We start from the raw sequence: 22,502 nt of genomic DNA, 5'->3' as shown, positions 1-22,502 counted from the left end.
TGCACCGGTGGTGGTGCATCCATTACCTCACCTTCGTCTGCACAGGTGATGGTGCATCCATTACCTCACCTTCGTCTGCACCGGTGATGGTGCATCCATTACCTCACCTTCGTCTGCACCGGTGATGGTGCATCCATTACCTCACCTTCGTCTGCACCGGTGATGGTGCATCCATTACCTCACCTTCGTCTGCACAGGTGATGGTGCATCCATTACCTCACCTTCGTCTGCACCGGTGATGGTGCATCCATTACCTCACCTTCGTCTGCACTGGTGATGGTGCATCCATTACCTCACCTTCGTCTGCACAGGTGATGGTGCATCCATTACCTCACCTTCGTCTGTACAGGTGATGGTGCATCCATTACCTCACCTTCACCCAACATTCATGACATTAGCATAGTGGAAGAAAGTAGAGATTTTAAAACCTAATTTATTACTGTTTTTACTGATGAGAGTTTCATTGTAAAGGATATTTTATTGAAAAACTGGTCCATTCTTAAACATGAAAAGAATATTAGAACTGTAATAGGCTCATAACCTACTACTGTGTATAAAAAAGGAAAGAATTTAAAGAACATTTTTGAAACTAGGAGCCTGCTCTTTCACCAAAAACCTGGTTCTATGAATAAGTGTGGTAGATGCAACTAGTGTAAATTTGTTCACACAAGATATATTACCTTCTTTTACAATGTGGAAATTAAGATCAAGCAGAAATATAACTGTTGTTCTGAGAAAGTAGTATATTGTGCTATGTGTACTGTCTGTCCGAGTTTCTATGTTGGCAAGACTGACCGGAAGCTGAAGAACCGCATCTACGAACATTTATATGATATTAAAAACACTAAAACCAATGCACTAAGTAAGCACATACTGGAGAACAATCATACATTTTCATTCTTCATTACAGACCGTATCAAACTGATGTTAGAGGAGGAGCATGCTCACTATGTTAGAGGAGGAGCATGCTCACTATGTTAGAGGAGGAGCATGCTCACTATGTAAGAGGAGGAGCATGCTCACTATGTTAGAGGAGGAGCATGCTCACTATGTTAGAGGAGGAGCATGGTCACTATGTTAGAGGAGGAGCATGCTCACTATGTTAGAGGAGGAGCATGCTCACTATGTTAGAGGAGGAGCATGGTCACTATGTTAGAGGAGGAGGAGCACGGTCACTATGTTAGAGGAGGAGGAGCACGGTCACTATGTTAGAGGAGGAGGAGCACGGTCACTATGTTAGAGGAGGAGCACGGTCACTATGTTAGAGGAGGAGCACGGTCACTATGTTAGAGGAGGAGCATGGTCACTATGTTAGAGGAGGAGCATGCTCACTATGTTAGAGGAGGAGCACGGTCACCATGGTTGGAAAAAGGAGAATTATATTGGCAGCTACACCTGAATGCAGGGAACTGTCCAGGCTTAAACGAAAATATTTCAATCAGCTCCTTACTGAAATTAAAGGCATTGGAGAGGTAATATGACCTCCCAAATAATTACTGTTTAATGCACCATGGGACACACACAGACATCATATTGTTATTTTACATGGTTTTAAATGTTTTTTATTCTATTTATTACATACCATCAGTCTCTTTATAAATTTGTAATTTAATTTTATTTAATGCATTTAACTTGTATTTATACTGATGTGGGGGTTGTGTGTCTTGCAGTCTGTTGCTTTGTTTAGGATTTCATCCTAATTTTTTCATCTCATGTATATTTAATGTAAAGTCATTTATCTGCCCTAATCAACTTTGAATTATGTGACTTCCTGTTTTGTCTCTGCTTTAACGGTTGTCTTATGATTCTAGACGAAAGCACTTATCCATTTTGTTCCTGGATTTATGTACCGATTCGATTAAAGTGCTTTTGTGATTTTTACTACTTAGTCATCCATTTTTGGTGAGTGGGTCCAATCCAGCTGCTTCACTTGGGCTACTTTTGTTGTTTTACTCTCATCTTTATTGTCTGCATCATCTATTTTTACAAGTATTACCTACCTCAAGTCCAAACTCTATGCTAGCTATAGTAAAATTCACCTTATAAACCCCATCACAGCAAAGCCCTACAGGACCTAAACTGGCAAGAACTCCCAAATCAGTAACCCACTCAACTTACTACTGCCCACAAGCTTATCTACATGCCAAACAGTTGTCCCTAAAAAACTTACAAGCATACAGCAGCAGCAACAGAACATTATGCTCCAATAACAAATCTCTCCTAGCTGTAATCAACTCCAAAACCGGTGCTGGAATCAGACTCTGTTCTCACCAAGTTTTAAAACTATGCAATCTATTCCACTTCAGTTAAAACGTATAGAAAACAAAAACAGCAAGTGCAAAACAGCTGGCTGTACTCCGGCTCTACACACTCTGTTAAACTCTCATCCAGTAAAACAGCTGGCTGTACTCCGGCTCTACACACTCTGTTAAACTCTCATCCAGTAAAACAGCTGGCTGTACTCCGGCTCTACACACTCTGTTAAACTCTTATCCAGTAAACCAGCTGGCTGTACTCCGGCTCTACACACTCTGTTAAACTCTTATCCAGTAAAACAGCTGGCTGTACTCCGGCTCTACACACTCTGTTAAACTCTTATCCAGTAAAACAGCTGGCTGTACTCCGGCTCTACACACTCTGTTAAACTCTTATCCAGTAAACCAGCTGGCTGTACTCCGGCTCTACACACTCTGTTAAACTCTTATCCAGTAAACCAGCTGGCTGTACTCCGGCTCTACACACTCTGTTAAACTCTTATCCAGTAAACCAGCTGGCTGTACTCCGGCTCTACACACTCTGTTAAACTCTTATCCAGTAACAGTCTTCATGCTCTCACACTAATACCTTTTACTAACTTTCCCATGTAGTGCACATTTCACTTTCAAACCTCAAGCTGCAAACATTTAAAATGAATTTATTTCACTCTCTAACATTTAAAATGAATTTATTTCACTCTAACATTTAAAATGAATTTATTTCACTCTCTTCCTAGTTACATTTTCCTTTTCTCCTTGTACAGCCACTTACTAATACAATCCAAACGTAGTGTTCTCTCTCATTGGTCATCTGTCCTTTATTCTGCTACAAACGTCTCTACAGTAGCAATTTGTACAATATAAAGTTCTATCGGTAAGAATGATTTACATCTAACTATGCATGCTTAAAATGTTTTGCAACCAACATGAAATATGTACAATGTGAATATGTAAATATACTGATGATCTGCGCATGTAAATAAGGTTTTCTCCTCAGGTCTCCACAGAAGACATTTTATACCAGTCAGACTTTCCCGATCAACAAAGACATATAAATAAATACAATATAGCACATTCATTTGCTATTATTAGCGACACAGACATCTGTTTGTGCAAGACACAACCATAAGGAACCAGTGAGGCACTAAGTTTGCAACGTGCCATGCCAGTCTGAGGACTGTCTGCTTTCTGCAGCCCTGTTAACTCGGGTACCATTCAGATCGGCCTCAACAGACCCACAGGAAAGGGCCAGTGTTAGCATCAAACCCTGCCCTCCCCCTTCCTTCAGCCCATAGTGCTGTCCCTTCTTTGGGCTTAGTAAAAAACCCTCATTACTTCAGATAGCCAGGGCATTTCTAAAAGCCATAACCTCCCAACTTGAGGCTTATGCAAGCACCTAAATTAAAATTAGGGTCACTCCTGGGCATACTTATTTGACACTTGTTAACTGGGAGTGTCTGACTGGACACATGACCTTTTTTAGTGGAGGTCCGGGGGGAAAGCCCCAAGTAAACAGTAAAATATTACATTAGACAGTTGATATACAGTTAGATTAAATGCAATCATACATAATATACATGCACTTTGCTATTTAAAAAGCTCTTGAAAAAAGAGTTGGACATCAAATACTACAGAGAAGAATGGGATATAAATACATTATAAAATAGCTGGTAGGAAGACATATGTATAAATGGTGGATTGGATAGGAAGAGTACTGAGTTAAGGGGAGAGACCGTAGGTACAGATAGGAAATAATGAGTAGAAAGAGGAGGGGTTGATAGAAGGTGGCAAAGGTCAAAGGTATAAGTAGGAAGGTTGTAGACATAGATATGCGCACACATACATATAGAGAGGAATAATACAAACGTGTAAACTGAGATGGATTTAAAAAGGAAAAGGACATTTAGAGACATACAGAGATGTAACCGGCAAAATATCGGGAGTAGAGATAACAGACAAAATGATATCGGGAGTACACAGATACAACAGACAAAATGATATCGGGAGTACAGAGATATAACCGACAAAATATCGGGAGTACAGAGATATAACCGACAAAATGATATCGGGAGTACAGAGATATAACCGACAAAATGATATCGGGAGTACAGAGATATAACCGACAAAATGATATCGGGAGTAGAGATATAACCGACAAAATGATATCGGGAGTAGAGATATAACAGACAAAATGATATCGGGAGTAGAGATATAACAGACAAAATGATATCAGGAGTACAGAGATACAACAGACAAAATGATATCGGGAGTACAGAGATATAACAGACAAAACGATATCGGGAGTAGAGATATAACAGACAAAATGATATCGGGAGTACAGAGATATAACAGACAAAATGTTATCGGGAGTACAGAGATATAACAGACAAAATGATATCGGAAGTACAGAGAAATAACAGACAAAATATCGGGAGCACAGAGATATAACAGACAAAATGTTATCGGGAGTACAGAGATATAACCGACAAAATGATATCGGAAGTACAGAGATATAACCGACAAAATGATATTGGGAAGTAAAGCAAGGAAGGAGAAGTAGTGGGGTGGGGAAATGAATATAGAGAGAGAGGTATAAACAGATTGAAAGTACAAGTAAGAGATTAGTCTTGGGTTGTTGCAGTTACATAACCAGAGATGCTGAAGATGAAATTTTAAAGCTTTTTCAAAGGGTGTGAGGGTAGTTATAGTTGTAATGATGGGGGGGCTGTTCCATTGCTTAGCAACCGAGTTGCTGTAGAGGGAAGTGCAGGCGGAGTTATTGGTTTTTGTTACCTCTAGTAGGAGTTTGATTTGATCACAGAACTCTACCTTTATTGCTTGGGTGAAGTAGGTTCTGTAAAGTAAGCATTTTGTCATGGCAGTGAAGAAGGTTGTGGGTTGTTATAAGTTGGTTATAAAGAATGAGATTGGGAAGTTCCAGCCAGTCAAGAGCTTTTAGAGGAATGCAGTAATGTGTTCAATGGGGCATATTTGTTACAAATTTGGCAATTTTATTATAGCAGGTTTGAAGAATGACAAGGTCTGATTTTCTAAGATTGGTGAATATTGGTGATGCATACATACAAATAAGGTGGGTATGTGTGATGGTGGCTACTTGCTCCAACATTAAGACAATGACAGACACCCTCACTGCCCGGAAGGGATAAAGCCCACATCCTGGGTTCCTAGCTGATCTTCATCACTGTCCAGTCCCAATCTGCAGGTGACAGGCAACAAACATTGCCATGATACCCTTTCCCCCATAGGGGAAGACCAGCATCAGACAATCATTCGCACCCTCCCCTGTCCAGCATCTCCAGTACCAGAAAACTTAAGCATGTGTTCTGTCGCTGCAGTGCAGTAGACCAAACTAGCATGCATCCGAATGCTCAGTAAAAGTTGCTAGCCTTTTGATGACTTGCATCAATACAATGTACTAGCATTTTATAAAATTACTAAAAACTCACCTCTCGCAGTGCTTCAGCATAAGAGCTCATATCTGTCAAGATGACCAAGACATGCTTCTCACATTGGTAGGCTAAAAACTCTGCCGCTGTCAAGGCCAAACGTGGTGTGATGATGCGTTCAATGCTGGAAAAGGAAGAGAATGAAATTATTTGCAGAAGTGAGACCTTATAAATGATGCAACACTGTAAACCAAGAATCCTTAAAAACGTTCTTCAGTCCAGCGGCTTGAATGCAATTCCCACCTCAACTCTGCCAAACAAGTGAATAGTAGAAGTACAGCAAGCCAGATACCTCTCTGTCCATTCATCCTGCTGCTTTTCCATTCAGACGTTTAATAAAGCTGGACTAAAATACTGTCTTCCACTTACAATATTACTTAATGTTCCATCCTTGTTTGAAATCTATTGCTAGTCACTTATCCACTCCACATTCTGTGCTTCTCAGCACTTAATCATTTCTACTGGAGGAAAAGCTGCTGCTTCTACTTCAACATCTTCAAATATTTTGTTACACTACTCTAAATCAATCTTGCAGATGCCTCTGGAAAAGGAAGAAAGAAAACCAGAACTAAAGTTTTTGCAATACAAAATTTTGGCGTTCTATGGTGATTACTTGTGTTTTTTGTTGATTATGTAAGGTATTGCCAGCTATTCCAGAAGTGGGGCAATGCATGTGTAACATATGCCAGCATAGCTAGATGGAGTTTTTTAAAAAAATTAAAATGTCATTTTATATCAAACTTGTGTTGAAAATGTATTTGTAAGGTTGCTAGTGTTAAAAAAAAAGAGTGCACCAAAAGTGGGTCCTGCTGGACAGAAAAGAAATACACCTGTATATGTCAGACGGTATTGTACCTAGTGAAATGAATATATTTTAAGAGAATACTGGAAGATAAGAGGTTAATCTCGGTCCACCTAAATCTGAAAAATAGTCAAATTAAATTACCTGGTTTAGGTCATAAAGACTGGATCGTGCAGTTCTGACTGCATTCAGAGACAAAATGTCTGAAAACCAGGACTAGGAATCCTACTGCATTTTCCTCAGGGGTGAACTAACTGCTACCTTGGAATGGTGGAAGTCTTTGGAATGGTTTTACAGCTTCCAGATGCTATAACACATCTCAGAAAAGCTCTGTGTGTGTGTATTATGACATACAGGTGCTAGATTCTGGTTCAGTTTCTAGTAAAGGCGATAGTGTGGGAACAAGTGTCAGATATCCCGATGTATGTGATGTCATCATGTAATTCGGCACTGAAATTATGTTTTAATACTACACGAGACAGAAGTCTCAGGACAGTTTGTTTTTGAAACCTGACAAAGAAGGATCACTCACCCACTTCATCTTACCTTGCTATAGCAAGTAACCAGGGAATAGCAATTCTTTAGATCAGTCAGGAACATATACTGAGATTAGTTAAGTACTGCTTTTCTGTATCTGTGTGATTCTATCAGTGTTATTTTTAATATTTCCTGTGATTGAAACTCTGGTGTTTATAGTAAATATATATTTAGTATTTTAATGTTTTATTTATTATTATTAAATACATTTAAACTTTTCATTGTGGCCTGTCGTTTAGAGAATATTTTAACCTGTGAGAGTATTTATATTTATTTGGTGACACTGTGGCCACTCCTGAAAGTCTTGCTGCATTGGTCAAACACTGACATTTGTATTAGTATTAATTTTACTCAATACAATTGGATATCCTGGTAAGAGCCTTAGAGTAGCTGGCTTTGGAGCATTCTGGTGGCAGTATCTACCTTACAGTCTGGACAGAGGGAGCATAGCTGGTAAATCTGAGCCAGTCTTTCACATGTGTGTGTGTGTGTGTGAGAAAATAAAATCTCAAAGAGTGGGTGCGTCAACTACTTGCATCAAGAAAACAGAGCACTGATTTCAGACAGGGTGGTGGAGGGCTTGGCTTGGAACACTCAGCTGAGGACTCAACTCTACAGTTGTGGTCAGTATGGAGTCTTATTTGGGGACTGGTGAAAGAGAGGGAAACCCAACCCCAGGATGGGTGTGTGTTCTCAGTCTGTTCTTAATGGAAATTGTGCTTGGTGCAGAGAGCTGCATCTAGAAATACTGTGTGCATCTATTTTTGTTCCAAGTGAACATCCCTCACTGGTGTCTGTGGTGAGGATTGAGACTCCTTAATCATGGCCCAGAGGAGGGACAACACACCATATATCAGGTGACAGCACAGGAAGGACAAAACTAAAGTTCTGTGTAAGTGTACTTGCTATAACATTAGATCTTGAAGGAGCCATTATTTTAACAGTACACATCCTAACATTTGTATTGCATTCCACTTCAACTTTGTCATTTAAGCTTGAAACTCACATGACTTCCTTCACTGTAGGTACCAACACAAGTTTCAATTCGTCCATCCATCAAGTAACAAAAGCCTCTTTTTGGGGGCAACCTAGCAGTGTTATCTGATTAAGTAACTTGATTAGTTACACAGCAGGCAAATGGAGACTGAGGGAATAATACCCCGGACTACAGAAGCTCATTAGCAGCTCATACCTTTAACCTTCAGCACTAAACTGACAGAAAACTGGACTACACTGAGAATGAAACTGTAGACCAGTGGTAAGGGATTCCCAGTGGACTTTCATTAAGCTATCCCAGAATAAATGTGTTATTCCCTTTTTATAACACGCATTTCTGAAAGCTATTTTCAGTTTTTCAAGGCAGAGTTCCCTGAAGGGAAGGATGAATGTGGTAAAAAAAACAGCCCTAGCTAACAAGGTCAAAAAGACAAAACTTTGCATAAAGAAATGTAAAACACTGTTAAACTATAATTAAATTTGATCAAGGAATGATGAAATTAAGGCAAACAAGAAGTATGAGCTGAAATGCATACAGTCAAACAGTAATTAATTCAGAACAACATTTGGGTAATAAAGTGCCATACACTAAACAGAATACTTTACATCCCGAGAAGGAATAACTGCAGAAAGGGAGGAAAATTAAAGTTATGTACTGACTAAGATGATAGACTCATGTTGTTTTCTTCCATCTGTTTCAACAAGTGTGGTCTGGGGAGGGGTAGCATTGGTATAACTGAAGCCATTAACCCTAGCATCCTGTGGAATTTTCTGACAGTCAGACAGGGCAGTGGAAGCAACTGCAGGAAGTAAGTCTGCAAAAACTGCACCCTTTGCAAAGGTAGTAAGGCCATCATGAGGTCTGCCCTTATTCTGCAACCTAGGAAACCCTGGTCCTGCGAGGGAGTACGGGAAGACTTGCTGTAGTTGAGGGTGAACCTCAGACAGAAGTAATGAGATGATGGTTTGAAGGTTCTGTTGCAAAGAGACTGGATGTTCTGCTTGAATGAGAAGGTCATCCAAGTAAGGGTAAATGAGAATTCCCTGGAGTCTGCAAAAGGCAATGACAGGAGCCAAACACTTGGTGAATACCCCTGGAGCCATATAGAGTCCAAAGGGCAAAGCACAGAAATGAAAATGAGAGGAAGCAATGGAAAAACATTAAGAATTTCCTGAAAAGATGGCGGATGGCAATATGAAGGTATGTATCCTTTATGTCTAGGGAAACCAGGTAAGCCTTGGGTTGCAACAGTGGGAACAGAGTTTGCAGGGTTAGCATTCTGAAGGTGGGTACTTGTAGGAATAAATCGGGTTGGGACAAGTCTAAAATTGATCTCCTGGGAACTATGAACATCCTGGAATAGAACCCTTCACCTTTTTCCAAAGTGGGTAGCTCCTGGATGGTTGCTTGTGTTTGCAAGTCTTGATTGACTTGAGGGAAAAGGTGGATCTGGCTTTTTGGGGATTATGGAATTCCAATGGTTTTCCAAGTCATGTAGTAACCTATTTGTACAACAGACAGGACCCACTTGTCTGTGGTAATGCTTGTCCAATTTGCAAGGAAATTAGAAAGGCTCTGGGAAAGGGGGATTTTTGAGAAGGTTGCCAGGTAGTCACAGACAACCTAGTTTATCTGGAAAGGGGGCCTTTTGAGCATAGGACGGCGGAGATCTAGAAAGCGTCTGCCTGCGTGTGGCTTTCTTTTTTTGTTGGGAAGGTGCACGGGTCTTCCTCCTTATGAACCTAAGCCTAGAAGGATGGCTCCTTTGAAATTTGGGAACTGGGTAAACAAAATTATGTTTTAGCTCCTGAGGTTCTTTTCCTTTCTCTTGAAGGGATTTAAAGAGGGTTGCAGCATTAAATCCAAATAGGATGGTGTTGTCCAGTGGTGGATCCATAATCTTTGCCTTGAAATCCTCAGGCAAAGGCCACAACCTCAGCCAGGAATATCTCCTGAGGACTGAACCTGATGCTGCTGAACTTGCAGCGACCTCAGTCAGGAATACCTCCTGAGGACTGAACCGGATGCTGCTGACCTTGCAGCGACCTCAGCCAGGAATATCTCCTGAGGACTGAACTGGATACTGCTGACCTTGCAGCGACCTCAGCTGCTTCACTGCATTTTATGGAATGCCTGGTAACCTGGGATGACACTCCTAAGGAGGAAGAAATCTGGGTTTTTGCTGCAGAATCTGGGAGGTCAGTCAGCAAATTTTGAGGCCAAAACATACTTGGACATGGGTCTGATAATTAATAGCCCTAAAAGCCAGAGTTGAAGAGGTGTAGACCTTCTTTCCAATTCTCTCCATCATTTTAGTGTCATTATCTGAGGGCAGGAGGTTGATGGAGGGCAGTAATTTGCTGGTTTTATCAGCAGAGAGATCATAGCTGGGTCTGCAAAAGGACATTTGAACAGGCAACTACTGTCCTCAGGGACTTTATAAGAACCTGTCTGGCCTTTTGGAAGCTGGTGGCTGTGAGTCAAGATTTTTGGCACTTTTCCATTATCGGGACAACAGCTGGAATGGGCAGTTGGAATGTTACATCACACTGCTGCTGCCAAAGTGTTTTTTTATTCTTTCCTTTAACAAGTTTGGTAGATGTTTGCCTTTCCTCCCATTTTTCATCTTCTCTGAGACTGATTTCACTACAAACATAAAAATCCCATGCATTTGTTTTAGCACTGCTACTTTGTCAGCCATTACGTACTAGATCTTGTTTTGAAAAGTGGAACTACCACAGTTGCTTTTCTAAGTGTTGTATGTTAGCTGTGTTATGCATTGTGTGTGGAAGTAAGAATCTACTCTAGGTGCTTTTTAAAACATATAAAGTGTTCGTACTTTTCCGTTATCGGGCCGACACCAATAATGAGCAGTTGAAAGGTTAGCATGGGGTGGCAATGCTCCAAAAAATGAGGTTTTGTGTGTTACACAGAGGAAGAAGAGTGTGAAATGTAGAATGGCAAACTTACCTCATGTTGTCAATGCTCCTGCCTCCAGAATTTACCAGCCAACACGGTATTACCACTGTTGACAGTAGCATTAAATATCCCAAGTAAGAATATATTGTGAAATCGTAATTGGCAAGTAGTACTTGTCATTATCATCCCGGAACCATTAAAACCAGCATAAGAATAACCACCCACACTGAAACCATACCTCGCACGTATACGGAGACCAACTTTATAATGTTAACAGGTTGGTTCGAGATGACTTCCAAACCTTCCACCTTTGTCACAGCAATGACCAACACAAAATGGTGAGCATGTGTCGTCTGCTTCCTATTCTCTTCCTCCTCGTGTCACTGAACGTAGAACGGATTTAGGGACTTGCCTTCAACTCTGGGAGGGTGTTAAGGAGGAGTCAAGGTTTAAAAAGTTATGGCGATGTTACATGTCTTGGTTTCTGAAAACCACATTACCCTCACTGAAGTCCCTGTAAACCTGTCACCCTCGCTGATGTCCTATAAAACTAAGTGCAAATGGAATACAGTGTCAGGAAAGTGCACTTATTCATTTTTTTTCCATATTCTGAAGTAGAACTGTATTGTCAGAAAAACTGATGGCTGTACCCACTTCGGCGGCAGCAGCGTGATGCAACATTCCAACTGTTGCCCCGGTAACAGAAAAGTACTGGATTCTTTGATGCAGCAAGAAAAGCATCTTGAAAAGCTGGCAAGAAGACAGGTAGAATGGTTGAAGGAACAGCGGAATCTATAGACAGGCAGAATGGCTGAAGGAACAGCGGAATCTATAGACAGGCAGAATGGCTGAAGGAACAGCGGAATCTATAGACAGGTAGAATGGTTGAAGGAACAGCAGAATCTATAGACAGGTAGAATGGCTGATGGAACAGCGGAATCTATAGACAGGTAGAATGGTTGAAGAAACAGCGGAATCTATAGACAGGTAGAATGGCTGAAGGAACAGCGGAATCTATAGACAGGCAGAATGGTTGAAGGAACAGCGGAATCTATAGACAGGCAGAATGGTTGAAGGAACAGCGGAATCTATAGACAGGTAGAATGGCTGAAGGAACAGCGGAATCTATAGACAGGCAGAATGGCTGACGGAACAGCGGAATCTATAGACAGGTAGAATGGCTGACGGAACAGCGGAATCTATAGACAGGTAGAATGGCTGACGGAACAGCGGAATCTATAGACAGGTAGAATGGCTGACGGAACAGCGGAATCTATAGACAGGTAGAATGGCTGAAGGAACAGCGGAATCTATAGACAGGCAGAAGGGCTGACGGAACAGCGGAATCTATAGACAGGCAGAATGGCCGACGGAACAGCGGAATCTATAGACAGGTAGAATGGCTGAAGGAACAGCGGAATCTATAGACAGGTAGAATGGCTGAAGGAACAGCGGAATCTATAGACAGGTAGAATGGCTGAAGGAACAGCGGAATCTATAGACAGGTAGAATGGCTGAAGGAACAGCAGAATCTATAGACGGGTAGAATGGCTGAAGGAACAGCGGAATCTATAGACAGGCAGAATTGGCTGAAGGAACAGCGGAATCTATAGACAGGTAGAATGGCTGAAGGAACAGCAGAATCTATTTGTAAGAGGTCATATCATCTCTTTTGTACCTCTGAGACTTGACAGCTTTCCCACTTGAAGTAGGCCCTCATTTTGGAAATAGTTTCTCCAAAAGTGATATCTTTTCCTAGAGAATCTTCACCATTGGAATTAACTTCAGGGGAGCAGTATTCCAGAGGAGAATCGAACTGAGTGGAGTAAGCTAGGGATTCATTCGAGGATGATTCACCTTCCTTAGAGGGCTCTATTTCAGCCGGTGGGGGGGGGGTGAGGTGCTGATGTACGAGGTTGCAAGGTGAAGTCCTAAATGCCACAAAAGCATTCAAGATCCCTTGAGAAAAGGCTTACCAACCTGGGGAGTGTTTATGACTGGGAGAAGAGTAGGAGAGGTACTATGAGGAACGTTATGAGTGGCATGTGGTTCCCCCTTACCACCTAACACTGGATGTCTACAATATCTCTGTGGACGTGCTGTAGGAGCCCTCTGTAGTGGCGTCTAGATCAGTACCTGCTGAAGCAGGAGGACCTGACACAGTACGCACCTCCAGGCCTTCACTGGCCTTGAGAGCGACATCTGGGATCAGAGGAGCAGCTGAAGATTCAGACCTTATCTTTTTTGCTTTTTTCTTACTGCAGTACCTTCCATACCTAGCACTAGTCACTTGAGTCTCTGGTTTTCAAGGTACATATTCAGGGTGGACACATGAATGCGGAGAGTTTTAGGGATGAATGCCTGACAGATGGCACAGGCCTTGTAACCATGATCAGACCTCAGACAGAATGACACTTGTCATGGTTGCCTGTGTGTGGAAATATGTCTTCTACAGTGGCACTTGCCCTTCTTGGATAACATTAGCTTCTAACAAGCATGCTTTAGCAAAAGAGTAACAGGTTTTCCCCAAAAGGGGACTTATATGAATTGAACAGAAACTTCCAGTGATCAGATAGACAGCTGGAAGCTGTCGCTCGAACTGGCAGCAGAGAAGTTCTGAGGTTGGCACGTGCAGACATCACTTTTATGCATTCGGGTCTCCTAGGCAGAGATCTCCATCATGTTATGAATACTGCAACATGGCAGCAGAAGGACATATCAGGGATCTACAGTTATGGTAAGCATGTAACTTTTGTATCAGATATTGTCTTTTCCATCTCCCTCAACAGGCTGGAGAGAGTGCCCTGCAAGATCACCACCAGGAGGAACTACAGAAGGATATTCAGGAAGGTCTGGACCGGGACTGGAGTTCGAAGTTGTAGTGATAGATAAGTGTATGAACTGATGGTAGAACCGTAGGAAGCTCTGGACTGGGACTGGAGTTCGAAGTTGTAGTGATAGATAAGTGTATGAACTGATGGTAGAACCGTAGGAAGCTCTGGACTGGGATTCGAAGTTGTAGTGATAGATAAGCGTATGAACTGTAGACTACTTAGCTGCTGTACATTTATCAATGGGAACAAGATTAAAAAAGGCTGCAAAAACTGCAACTGCTCTGGTAGAATGTGCCTTTGGTTTATAAGGCAATAACAATCCCTTAGCCTTGTAAACAAAGGTAATACAATTGGACAGCCACCCGGACAAGAAAACCTTAGACACATCAGAACTTACTTTAACCTTGGAAAAGGAGACTAACAAATGAGCACTTTTTCAAAAGTCCCTTGCATGGTGTATACAGTGGATATATAAAGTGCACACACCCCTGTTAAAATGCCAGGTTTTTGTGATAAAAAAATGAGACCACAATAAATCATTTCAAAACATTTCCCACCTTTAATGTAACCTATAATCTATAAAATTCAGTTGAAAAACAAATCTATTAGGGGAAAAATATATATAAAAAAAGTACAATAAGCTGGTTGCACAAGTGTGTACACCCTTAAACTAATACTTTGTTGTGTGTGCACACCCTTAAACTAATACTTTGTTGTGTGTGCACACCCTTAAACTAATACTTTGTTGTGTGTGCACACCCTTAAACTAATAGTTTGTGTGTGTGCACACCCTTAAACTAATAGTTTGTGTGTGTGCACACCCTTAAACTAATAGTTTGTGTGTGTGCACACCCTTAAACTAATACTTTGTTGTGTGTGCACACCCTTAAACTAATACTTTGTTGTGTGTGCACACCCTTAAACTAATACTTTGCTGAAGCACTTTTTGATTTAATTACAGCATTCAGTCTTCTTGGGTAGGAGTCTATCAGCATGGCACATCTTGACTTGGTAATATTTGCCCACTCTTCCTTGCAAAAGCACTCCAAATCTGTCAGATTGAGAGGGCATCTCTTATACACAGCCCTCTTCAGGTTACCCCACAGATTGTCTATTGGATTTAGGTCTGGGCTCTGGCTGGGCCATTCCAAAACTTTAATTTTTTTTTCTGGTGAAGCCATTCTTTTGTTGATTTGGATGTATGTTTGGGGTCATTGTCGTGTTGAAAGCTAAAATTCCTTTTCATCTTCATCTTTCTAGCAGATGCTTGAATGTTCTGGGCCAAAAGTGACTGGTATTTGGAACTGTTCATAATTCCCTCCACCATGCCTAAAGTACAGTTTTGTACCTACCATAAATGTAGATGTCCGATAGGTATGCATCTGCAGTCCTTACATATGGGTTGTCCTGCCTCAGGCAGCCCTTCGGTCGGCCGGATTCCAAAGTCTGGGTCCGGCGTCGGCTGATGTCGCCCTTTTCCCTGACGTCAGAGCGCCTGGGGTATAAAAGCGTCAGCCGACGCCATCTTCCTCAGTGTTTCTTGCCCCAGATGCCAGGTGCCCTCTAAGGAAGGCTAAATTTGGAGAGACTGAAAAATTCCAAACATGCACAGCAATAAAAAACAAATACACCATAAAAGATAACCCCAGCTAGCTAAAATGAGGGATAGGTACCCAAAGAATACCACAGAGGGGTAGGAGGGAGGGAAAACCTGACTGCAGATGCATACCTATCGGACATCTACATTTATGGTAGGTACAAAACTGTACTATGTCCTTCAAGGATGCATCTGCAGTCCTTACATATGGGTAGAATACCATAGCCAAGCTGGGGGTGGTAGGACCTAAGAAAAGGATGGTGTAGCTAACATGCCCTGCAGGACTGCAGTAGCGAAGCCTGCTCTGGATCTGGAATATAAAGGCAAGTTGTAATGCTTGGAAAATGTATGCACAGAGCTCCATGTAGCAGCTTCTAAAATGTCCTTTGTAGCCACCCCTCTTAAGAAGGCTGTGGAGGTGGCTGTTGCTCTGGTGGAATGAGGCCTGATGTTAGCTGGCACAGCTTTTCCATGAAAAGAGTAACAGAATCGAATGCAATTTCCTATCCATTTTGAAATTGTCTGTTTGGAAATTGCTTTTCCTTGTACACCAGCAGCATATGCTACAAAGAGTTGGTCAGTTTTTCTGTAAGTCTTAGTTCTGTCCAAGTAGTAGCGCAACTGTCTGTGAATGTCCAGGGTATGCAGAAGTTTCTCTCCTTTATTATGTGGATTTGGAAAGAAGGTAGGCAGGTGGATAGCTTGGTTCAGTGAGACCCTGGATACCACCTTTGGCATGAATGAAGGATTGGTTCTCAAAGAGACTCTGTCCTGATGAAAAATGAGAAATGGTTGTACTGCCATGAGGGCCTGTAACTCAGATACTCTTCTTGCTGAGGTTATGGCCAGAAGGAAGGCAGTCTTCCAAGACAGGAATTGTAGTTCTGAAGATGCTGCTGGTTCAAAGGGAGGTAGAGTTAATTTTTCCAACATAAAGTTAAGGTCCCATGTAGGCACTGGTGGTTTCCTTGGAGGGTTGATGTTTTTTATCCCTCTTAGAAACTGCCTTAGCAGAGGATGAGAAAATACAGGTGGATCAGTGTTGTACTCTGCTGAAATTGCTGAAGCATGGATTTTTAATGGAAGAATAAGAAAGGCCATTATGGAGCATTTCAGCCAAGTATTCAAGGATATGTGGAATGCTCATCACTGTCAGTTCTTGACCCTTTGCGGTGTTCCAGGTACAAAATCTTTTCCATTTTGCTGAATATGCCTTTCTTGTGGAAGGCCGCCGAGCTTCCATGATGATATCCTTTACCCTCTTGGATAGTTTATCCTGGGGAGGAGTCAAGGTATTTTCCAGGCTGTCAGCTGCAAGGTTTTTAGGCTGGAGTGCAGAGTTTTGTAATTGTGCTGTGTCAGAAGTGGCCATTGTGGTAGAGGCCATGGTTTCGTGCGTGACATGCTCTTTAACAGTGGGTACCAGTGCTGTCTTGGCCAGTCCGGAGCTATCAGAATCACTTTTGGTTGCTCTGACCTGATCTTCAGTAAGACCTTGGTCATTAATGGTAGAGGTGGGAATGCATATACTGTCAGAGTATTCCAGCTGAAGGAGAGGGCGTCCACTTTCCATGCTTGAGGATGGCATGTCCTTGTGCAGAATTTCTTCAGTTGATGGTTGTGGTGGGAGGCAAAAAGATCTATGTCCGGCCTTCCCCATGATTGTGCTATCTGAAGAAAAATGTCTGGGTGCAACATCCATTCGTGTGGATCCATGATGTTTCTGCTTAGGCTGTCCGCCAGTACATTGTCCTTTCCTGGTACGAACTGGGATTGCAGCTCTATATTGAGTTTTAGGGAAAGTTCCCAAAGATTCATTGCCAGCCTGCAAAGAGGGTAGGAATGGGTACCTCCTTGCTTGTTTATGTACCACATAACTGTGGTATTGTCTGTCTTTATTAGCAGGTGACGTTGATGCAGGAAATGTTCGAAGGCCTCGATTGAATGTATCACTGCCAGCATTTCCTTTTGGTTGATGTGCAGGCGCAATTCTTTTTGTGTCCATTGCCCCTGAATGCATCTGCCCTCCATGTGCGCTCTCCATCCATGGTCTGAGGCGTCCGTTGTAATGGTTTGGCTGATATGTGGCTTGCTGAAAGGCAGACCCATGTTTGACTGGCTTGCTTGTGCCCACCACAGAAACTCCTTTTGAAGGCATGGAATGAGGGGGATCAAAGCTTCTAGGCTGTGACTGTGTTGAGACCATAGACTCTTTAGGTACCATTGTAGTTTCCTCATATGCAGCCTTGCTTGTGGAATCAGAAGAATGCAAGATGCCATGAAACCCAGGGCCTGCAGGATTTTCCTTGCAGTCAGCTGGGTTTGTGTTGTCAGATTTCTGAAATAATCCGGTAATTGTTCTTGTTTTTCTTCTGTGAGAAAAGCCATTTGGGTGTTTGTATCCAGTTTTGCACCTAGGAAAATTATTCGTTGGGATGGAACAAGTCTTGATTTCTGAATGTTGACTGTGTATCCCAAGGCCTGTAGTAGGCGGATGGCATAGTTCAAGTGTTTTACCAATGTTTGTTGGCTGTCCGCTTGTATGAGGCAGTCGTCCAGGTATGGGTATATTTGAATCCCCTGAAGTCTGCAATGTGCAATTACTGATGCCAGGCATTTCGTGAATACTCTGGGCGCAGTAGATAAGCCAAAGAGCAATGCTGAGAATTGATAATACTCTGAACCTGCAAGAAATCTGAGGTGTCTTCTGCAACTTTGTCTGATAGGGACATGCAGGTATGCCTCCTTGAGGTCTAGAGTTACCAGCCAGGACCCCTTGCCCAGCATGGGAAGGAGTTGCTGTAAGGTCAGCATTTTGAATTTTGGCACGATGAGATAAGTATTCAGTGCGGACAAGTCCAGAATAGGCCTCCATTGCTTTTCTTTTCTTGGAACAAGGAATAGTCTGGAATAAAATCCTTGGCCTTGTTCTGTGAAAGGAACCTTTTCTATTGCCTTCATTTGTAGTAGGTTGGAAATTTGCTTGAAAGCCTCTGCTCTTTGATTTGGTGGCAGGTTTGGCATGCCTTGTCTTTTTGGTAATGTATGAAAATGGAATCTGTATCCTTTGTCTATTATTTGCAGTATCCATTTGTCCTTTGTAATGCTGTGCCAATTTTCTGAGAATAAAGATAGCTTTCCGCTCATAGGTGCTTCCAATTGAGCCCTGGTTGGCGGAGTCAAAGTCAAGTCATTGAGATTGTCCTTGTGCAGTACTTGTAGGTCCTGCACTACCTCTCTGGTTAGGAGGCTGCCATTGACGTCCTCTGTAGGAGCCTTGAGCTTGCCCTCTACCTCTGGCATACCTGTTTTTGCCTCTTTGAAATCTGTCTGTGTCTGGAAAGGACCAATTCTTAGAAGGCCAATTTCTGCTGAATCTTGGTGGTTGGACCTGGAGAAAATCTTTGACTGTTTGTACTGATTTAGCCTTTTCCTCAAATTTCTTTAAGACCTCTTGAGCCGTGGAACCAAATAACTTTTGTTTTTCCAGTGGTGCATCCAGAAGCTTTGCTTTAACATGATCTGGCAGTGCTTGTTCCTTCAGCCAAGCATGTCTACGTATGACTGCACCTGTCATTGCTAACCTACATGAAGCTTCCAATGCATCATAACCACACTGTAAGAAATGGTTGCTAACCTGCTGGGAGTTATGCACCAGATCCTGAAGCGCCTTGCGATCTAGGGGTTCAAGCGAGGATAGTTTTTTATGCAATTCATCTAACAGATACTCTTGATACTGTATCATATGGAATTGACAATTTAAAGCTCTCATAGAAAGTGTGGAAGAAGTATATACTTTTTTACCCCATCTCTCTAAAGCCCTGGATTTCCTTTCAGAAGGAAGTGGATTCTTAGTAGTGGTGGTTGTAACCCCTTTAGGGCCCTGGGAAATAGTTTCTGGGTCAGCAGAGTGGCCCTTGTAAAGGAAAAGATGCGAGTCCGGGACCCTGTAATACCTGTCGGGTTTGACAGGAGCCGGAGGAAGGGAGTCAGGGGAAATACTAGACTCAGAGTACACATCTTCTATAACATTTAAAACAGGAGGAATAGCCAAAGGTCTATGCTGAGGTAAATGCAAAAATGTCCTTAACCTCTTCCTGGAATCAGAGAATTCCTGGCCTTGCCATTTGAAATGCTCTCTCATGGAGTGAAGGCCCCCCCCCCAAAAGAAAACTCTTCAGGGGGGGAGGCCGAGGGAATAGATTCCTCTGCATCAGAATCCTTGTAGGCCGGAAAGGCCTCCTCCTGGTAGTCTGAATGGGCAGAGTCATCTGAGGTCTAATCAGAACACTGGGGATCTGTCTGCTCAACCCTGGCCCTTTTGCCTGGAGGGGGTTGAGAGCCCCTGTCTGGATGTGGTTGAGAGCCCCTGATTAGGGAAATAAGGTCTTCAGCCAAACTTAAAATTTGTGAACCGGTAGTGGATCCCGGAGGAATAGCCTTGGGAGGGAGAGATTTTGGCTGTTTAGCACGTGTAAAGGCCTTAATGGACATGGATACAGGAGGCCTGGCTGCCCCACGTGCTGGAGTAGTTTTATCAACAGAAATGGTGTCTGATATTTCCTGAGCACTGGTTTCAGATGGAAATTCTATGACCGACCCAGTGGTGGCCTCCGGTACCGAAGTTACCGGCTGTGCGGTGTCGTCGGTCGGAAGCGGTAGAGATTCGGCTTCTGCAGAGACAGAGACACTCGCGGTAGGCCTAGGCGTGGAGTCGGCCGAAACCACGGACCGCGTGTGTCGGTCCTTATCCTTTCGTTTTTTGGGTAAATGAGCTGTCGGAAGCTCCGACGGCATGATAACAGAAAGTTTTCCCAAATTATTCCTCTGCAAACTCTGCCCGACGCCTAAGAGGCGTTTATTGAAGGAAGCACAGGCTGTACAGGTCGAGACATCGTGGTCTGGGCCTAGGCAGGGTAAGCAATAAGAGTGGAAATCCTTATGAGGTATTTGTTTTCCACAAGTTAAACAATTATTAACTTTAACCGTTTGATCTGACATCGGCTGAGGCAAGAAAGAGTCCCCAACGGGGTACTTAGCTTTTTTGAAGACTTCGGTAGCTGAAATCACAGGAGCTGGCTGACCGGCACTTGCGAACTGCTTCTGCTTCGGGCATCGCGCGGCAAGAAAGACTGAGGAAGATGGCGTCGGCTGACGCTTTTATACCCCAGGCGCTCTGACGTTGTGGAAAAGGGCGACATCAGCCGACGCCGGACCCAGACTTTGGAATCCGGCCGACCGAAGGGCTGCCTGAGGCAGGACAACCCATATTTAAGGACTGCAGATGCATCCTAGAAGGACATCGTCCCAGTTCCAGCTGAAGAAAAGCACCCCCCCAAACCAGTTCCAGCTGAAGAAAAGCACCCCCCCAAACCATGATACTGCCATCACCATGCTTCACCATGTGGGATGGTGTTCTTTTGGTGATGTGAAGTGTTTGAGCCAAACGTACCTTTTGGAATTGTGGCCAGAAAGTTAAACCTTGGTCTCATCAGACCATAACACATTTTCCCACATGCTTTTGGGAGACTTGATGTATTGTTTTGCAAATTTTAGCTGGGCCTGGATGTTTTTCTGTGTAAGAAAAGGCTTCCGTCTTGCAACCCTACCCGACAGCCCAGACATATGGTGAATACGGGATATTGTCATCATGTAGTACACAACCAGTACTTGCCAGAAATTCCTTCAGAGTTGCTGTAGGTCTCTTGGCAGCCTCCCTGACCAGTTTTCATCTCGTCTTTTCATCAATTTTGGAGGGATATCCAATTCTTTGCAACATCACTGTTGTCCCATATTTTCTCCACTTTTTGATGACTGCCCTCACTGTGTTCCATGGTATATCCAATGCTGTGGAAATGTTTTTGAACCCTTCTTCTGACTGATACCTTTCAACAATGTGATCCCTTTGATGCTTTGTAAGGTCTCAGCGAACCATGGCTTTTGCTGTAGCAGGCAACTGAGTAAATGTCAGGAAAATCCTACTAGGACAGCTGAACTTTATTTGGGGTTAATCAGAGTCTCTAAATGATGGCAGGTGTGTACCCAGGAAGACAATGTTGTAATTAGATCAAAAGGTGCTTCAACAAAGTAATAGTTTAAGGGTATGCACACATGCAAGTAGCTTATTGTACGTTTTTTATTTTTTTATATTTATTCCCCCAACAGATTTGTTTTTCATTGAATTGTACGTTACAGGTCACATTATGATTTATTGTGGTCTCATTTTTTTATACCACAAAAAAGGGAGCATTTTAACAGGGGTGTGTACACTTTTTGTATCCACTGCATATAAACGAAGTTGATGGTCGACATCCACAGCACGAGGTAGATATCGACACCTATTTGTAAAATTTGGAAAGATGACAGATAGGTGTACAGTGTCATTTAAGTGGGTCTCTGAAGTCACCAATACAGAGGCTTACACAATAATTCTGAAATCCTTCTTGCTGATGTTACTGAAAACAAATGTTTTCCAAGACAGTCATTTTAGATGCGTCAAAGCTACAGGCTCAGACAATGCCTTGGCAAAACTCAGTAACAAGATAGTAATGTCCCAAGGAGGCACAGGGTCCATCAATGGGGTCATATAAGAAAAGAATCTCTTAAGAACACTTTTGAAACCCTTAAGGAAGAAATGGAAGCGGGATGTCCCACCACACGAAAATTAGAAATGGGGAGCTACCTGCAATAGTCTCATAGAATAACTACCCCTGACTGGAACAGACCCGACAGGAAATCCAATACTGACAGTAAAGGTGCTGAGAAGGGACCTAGACTCTTGAAACTAGCTCAATGAACCTTTTCCACTAACTTCAGATCTAGACCCTAGAAACTAGCTCAAATGGTAAACCTTTTCCACTAACTTACCCTAGAATCTCTGCTTTTCTCTTTTCCTAGTTGAACTCTACAGTTCCCTACAAACTGGAGTCTACAGGACTGCAACTGGTCACTATAACAAAATCAGTTTCTCTCAGCATTTAAGCAGAGTAGGTTGCACACAAAAAGCATTTGTTAAACTTTCACTTACAGTGCTGTGTAATTAAGCAGGTCACCATTTTAGTCAGCCATAGGGCTCTTTTTTTCTACTTGAGTGT

At 42.6% G+C, this 22,502-nt stretch overlaps 1 protein-coding gene across 1 annotated transcript in view; it reads right to left on the bottom strand.

Annotated features, from left to right (window-relative positions):
* Positions 1-22,502, bottom strand: part of LOC122811222 (V-type proton ATPase subunit B, brain isoform) — a 1,846,974-nt gene that overhangs the window by 552,892 nt on the left and 1,271,580 nt on the right. Inside the window, exon 12 of the mRNA XM_044082914.1 lies at positions 5,723-5,846. Within this exon, the coding sequence (XP_043938849.1) occupies positions 5,723-5,846 (124 nt within the window). The remainder of the gene's footprint in view (positions 1-5,722; positions 5,847-22,502) is intronic.

This window comes from Protopterus annectens, chromosome 9.part0 (assembly GCF_019279795.1).
Source record: "Protopterus annectens isolate FY-2018-M chromosome 9.part0, PAN1.0, whole genome shotgun sequence".
NCBI lineage: Eukaryota > Metazoa > Chordata > Ceratodontiformes > Protopteridae > Protopterus > Protopterus annectens.
This window is presented reverse-complemented; position numbering and strand designations above follow the sequence as displayed.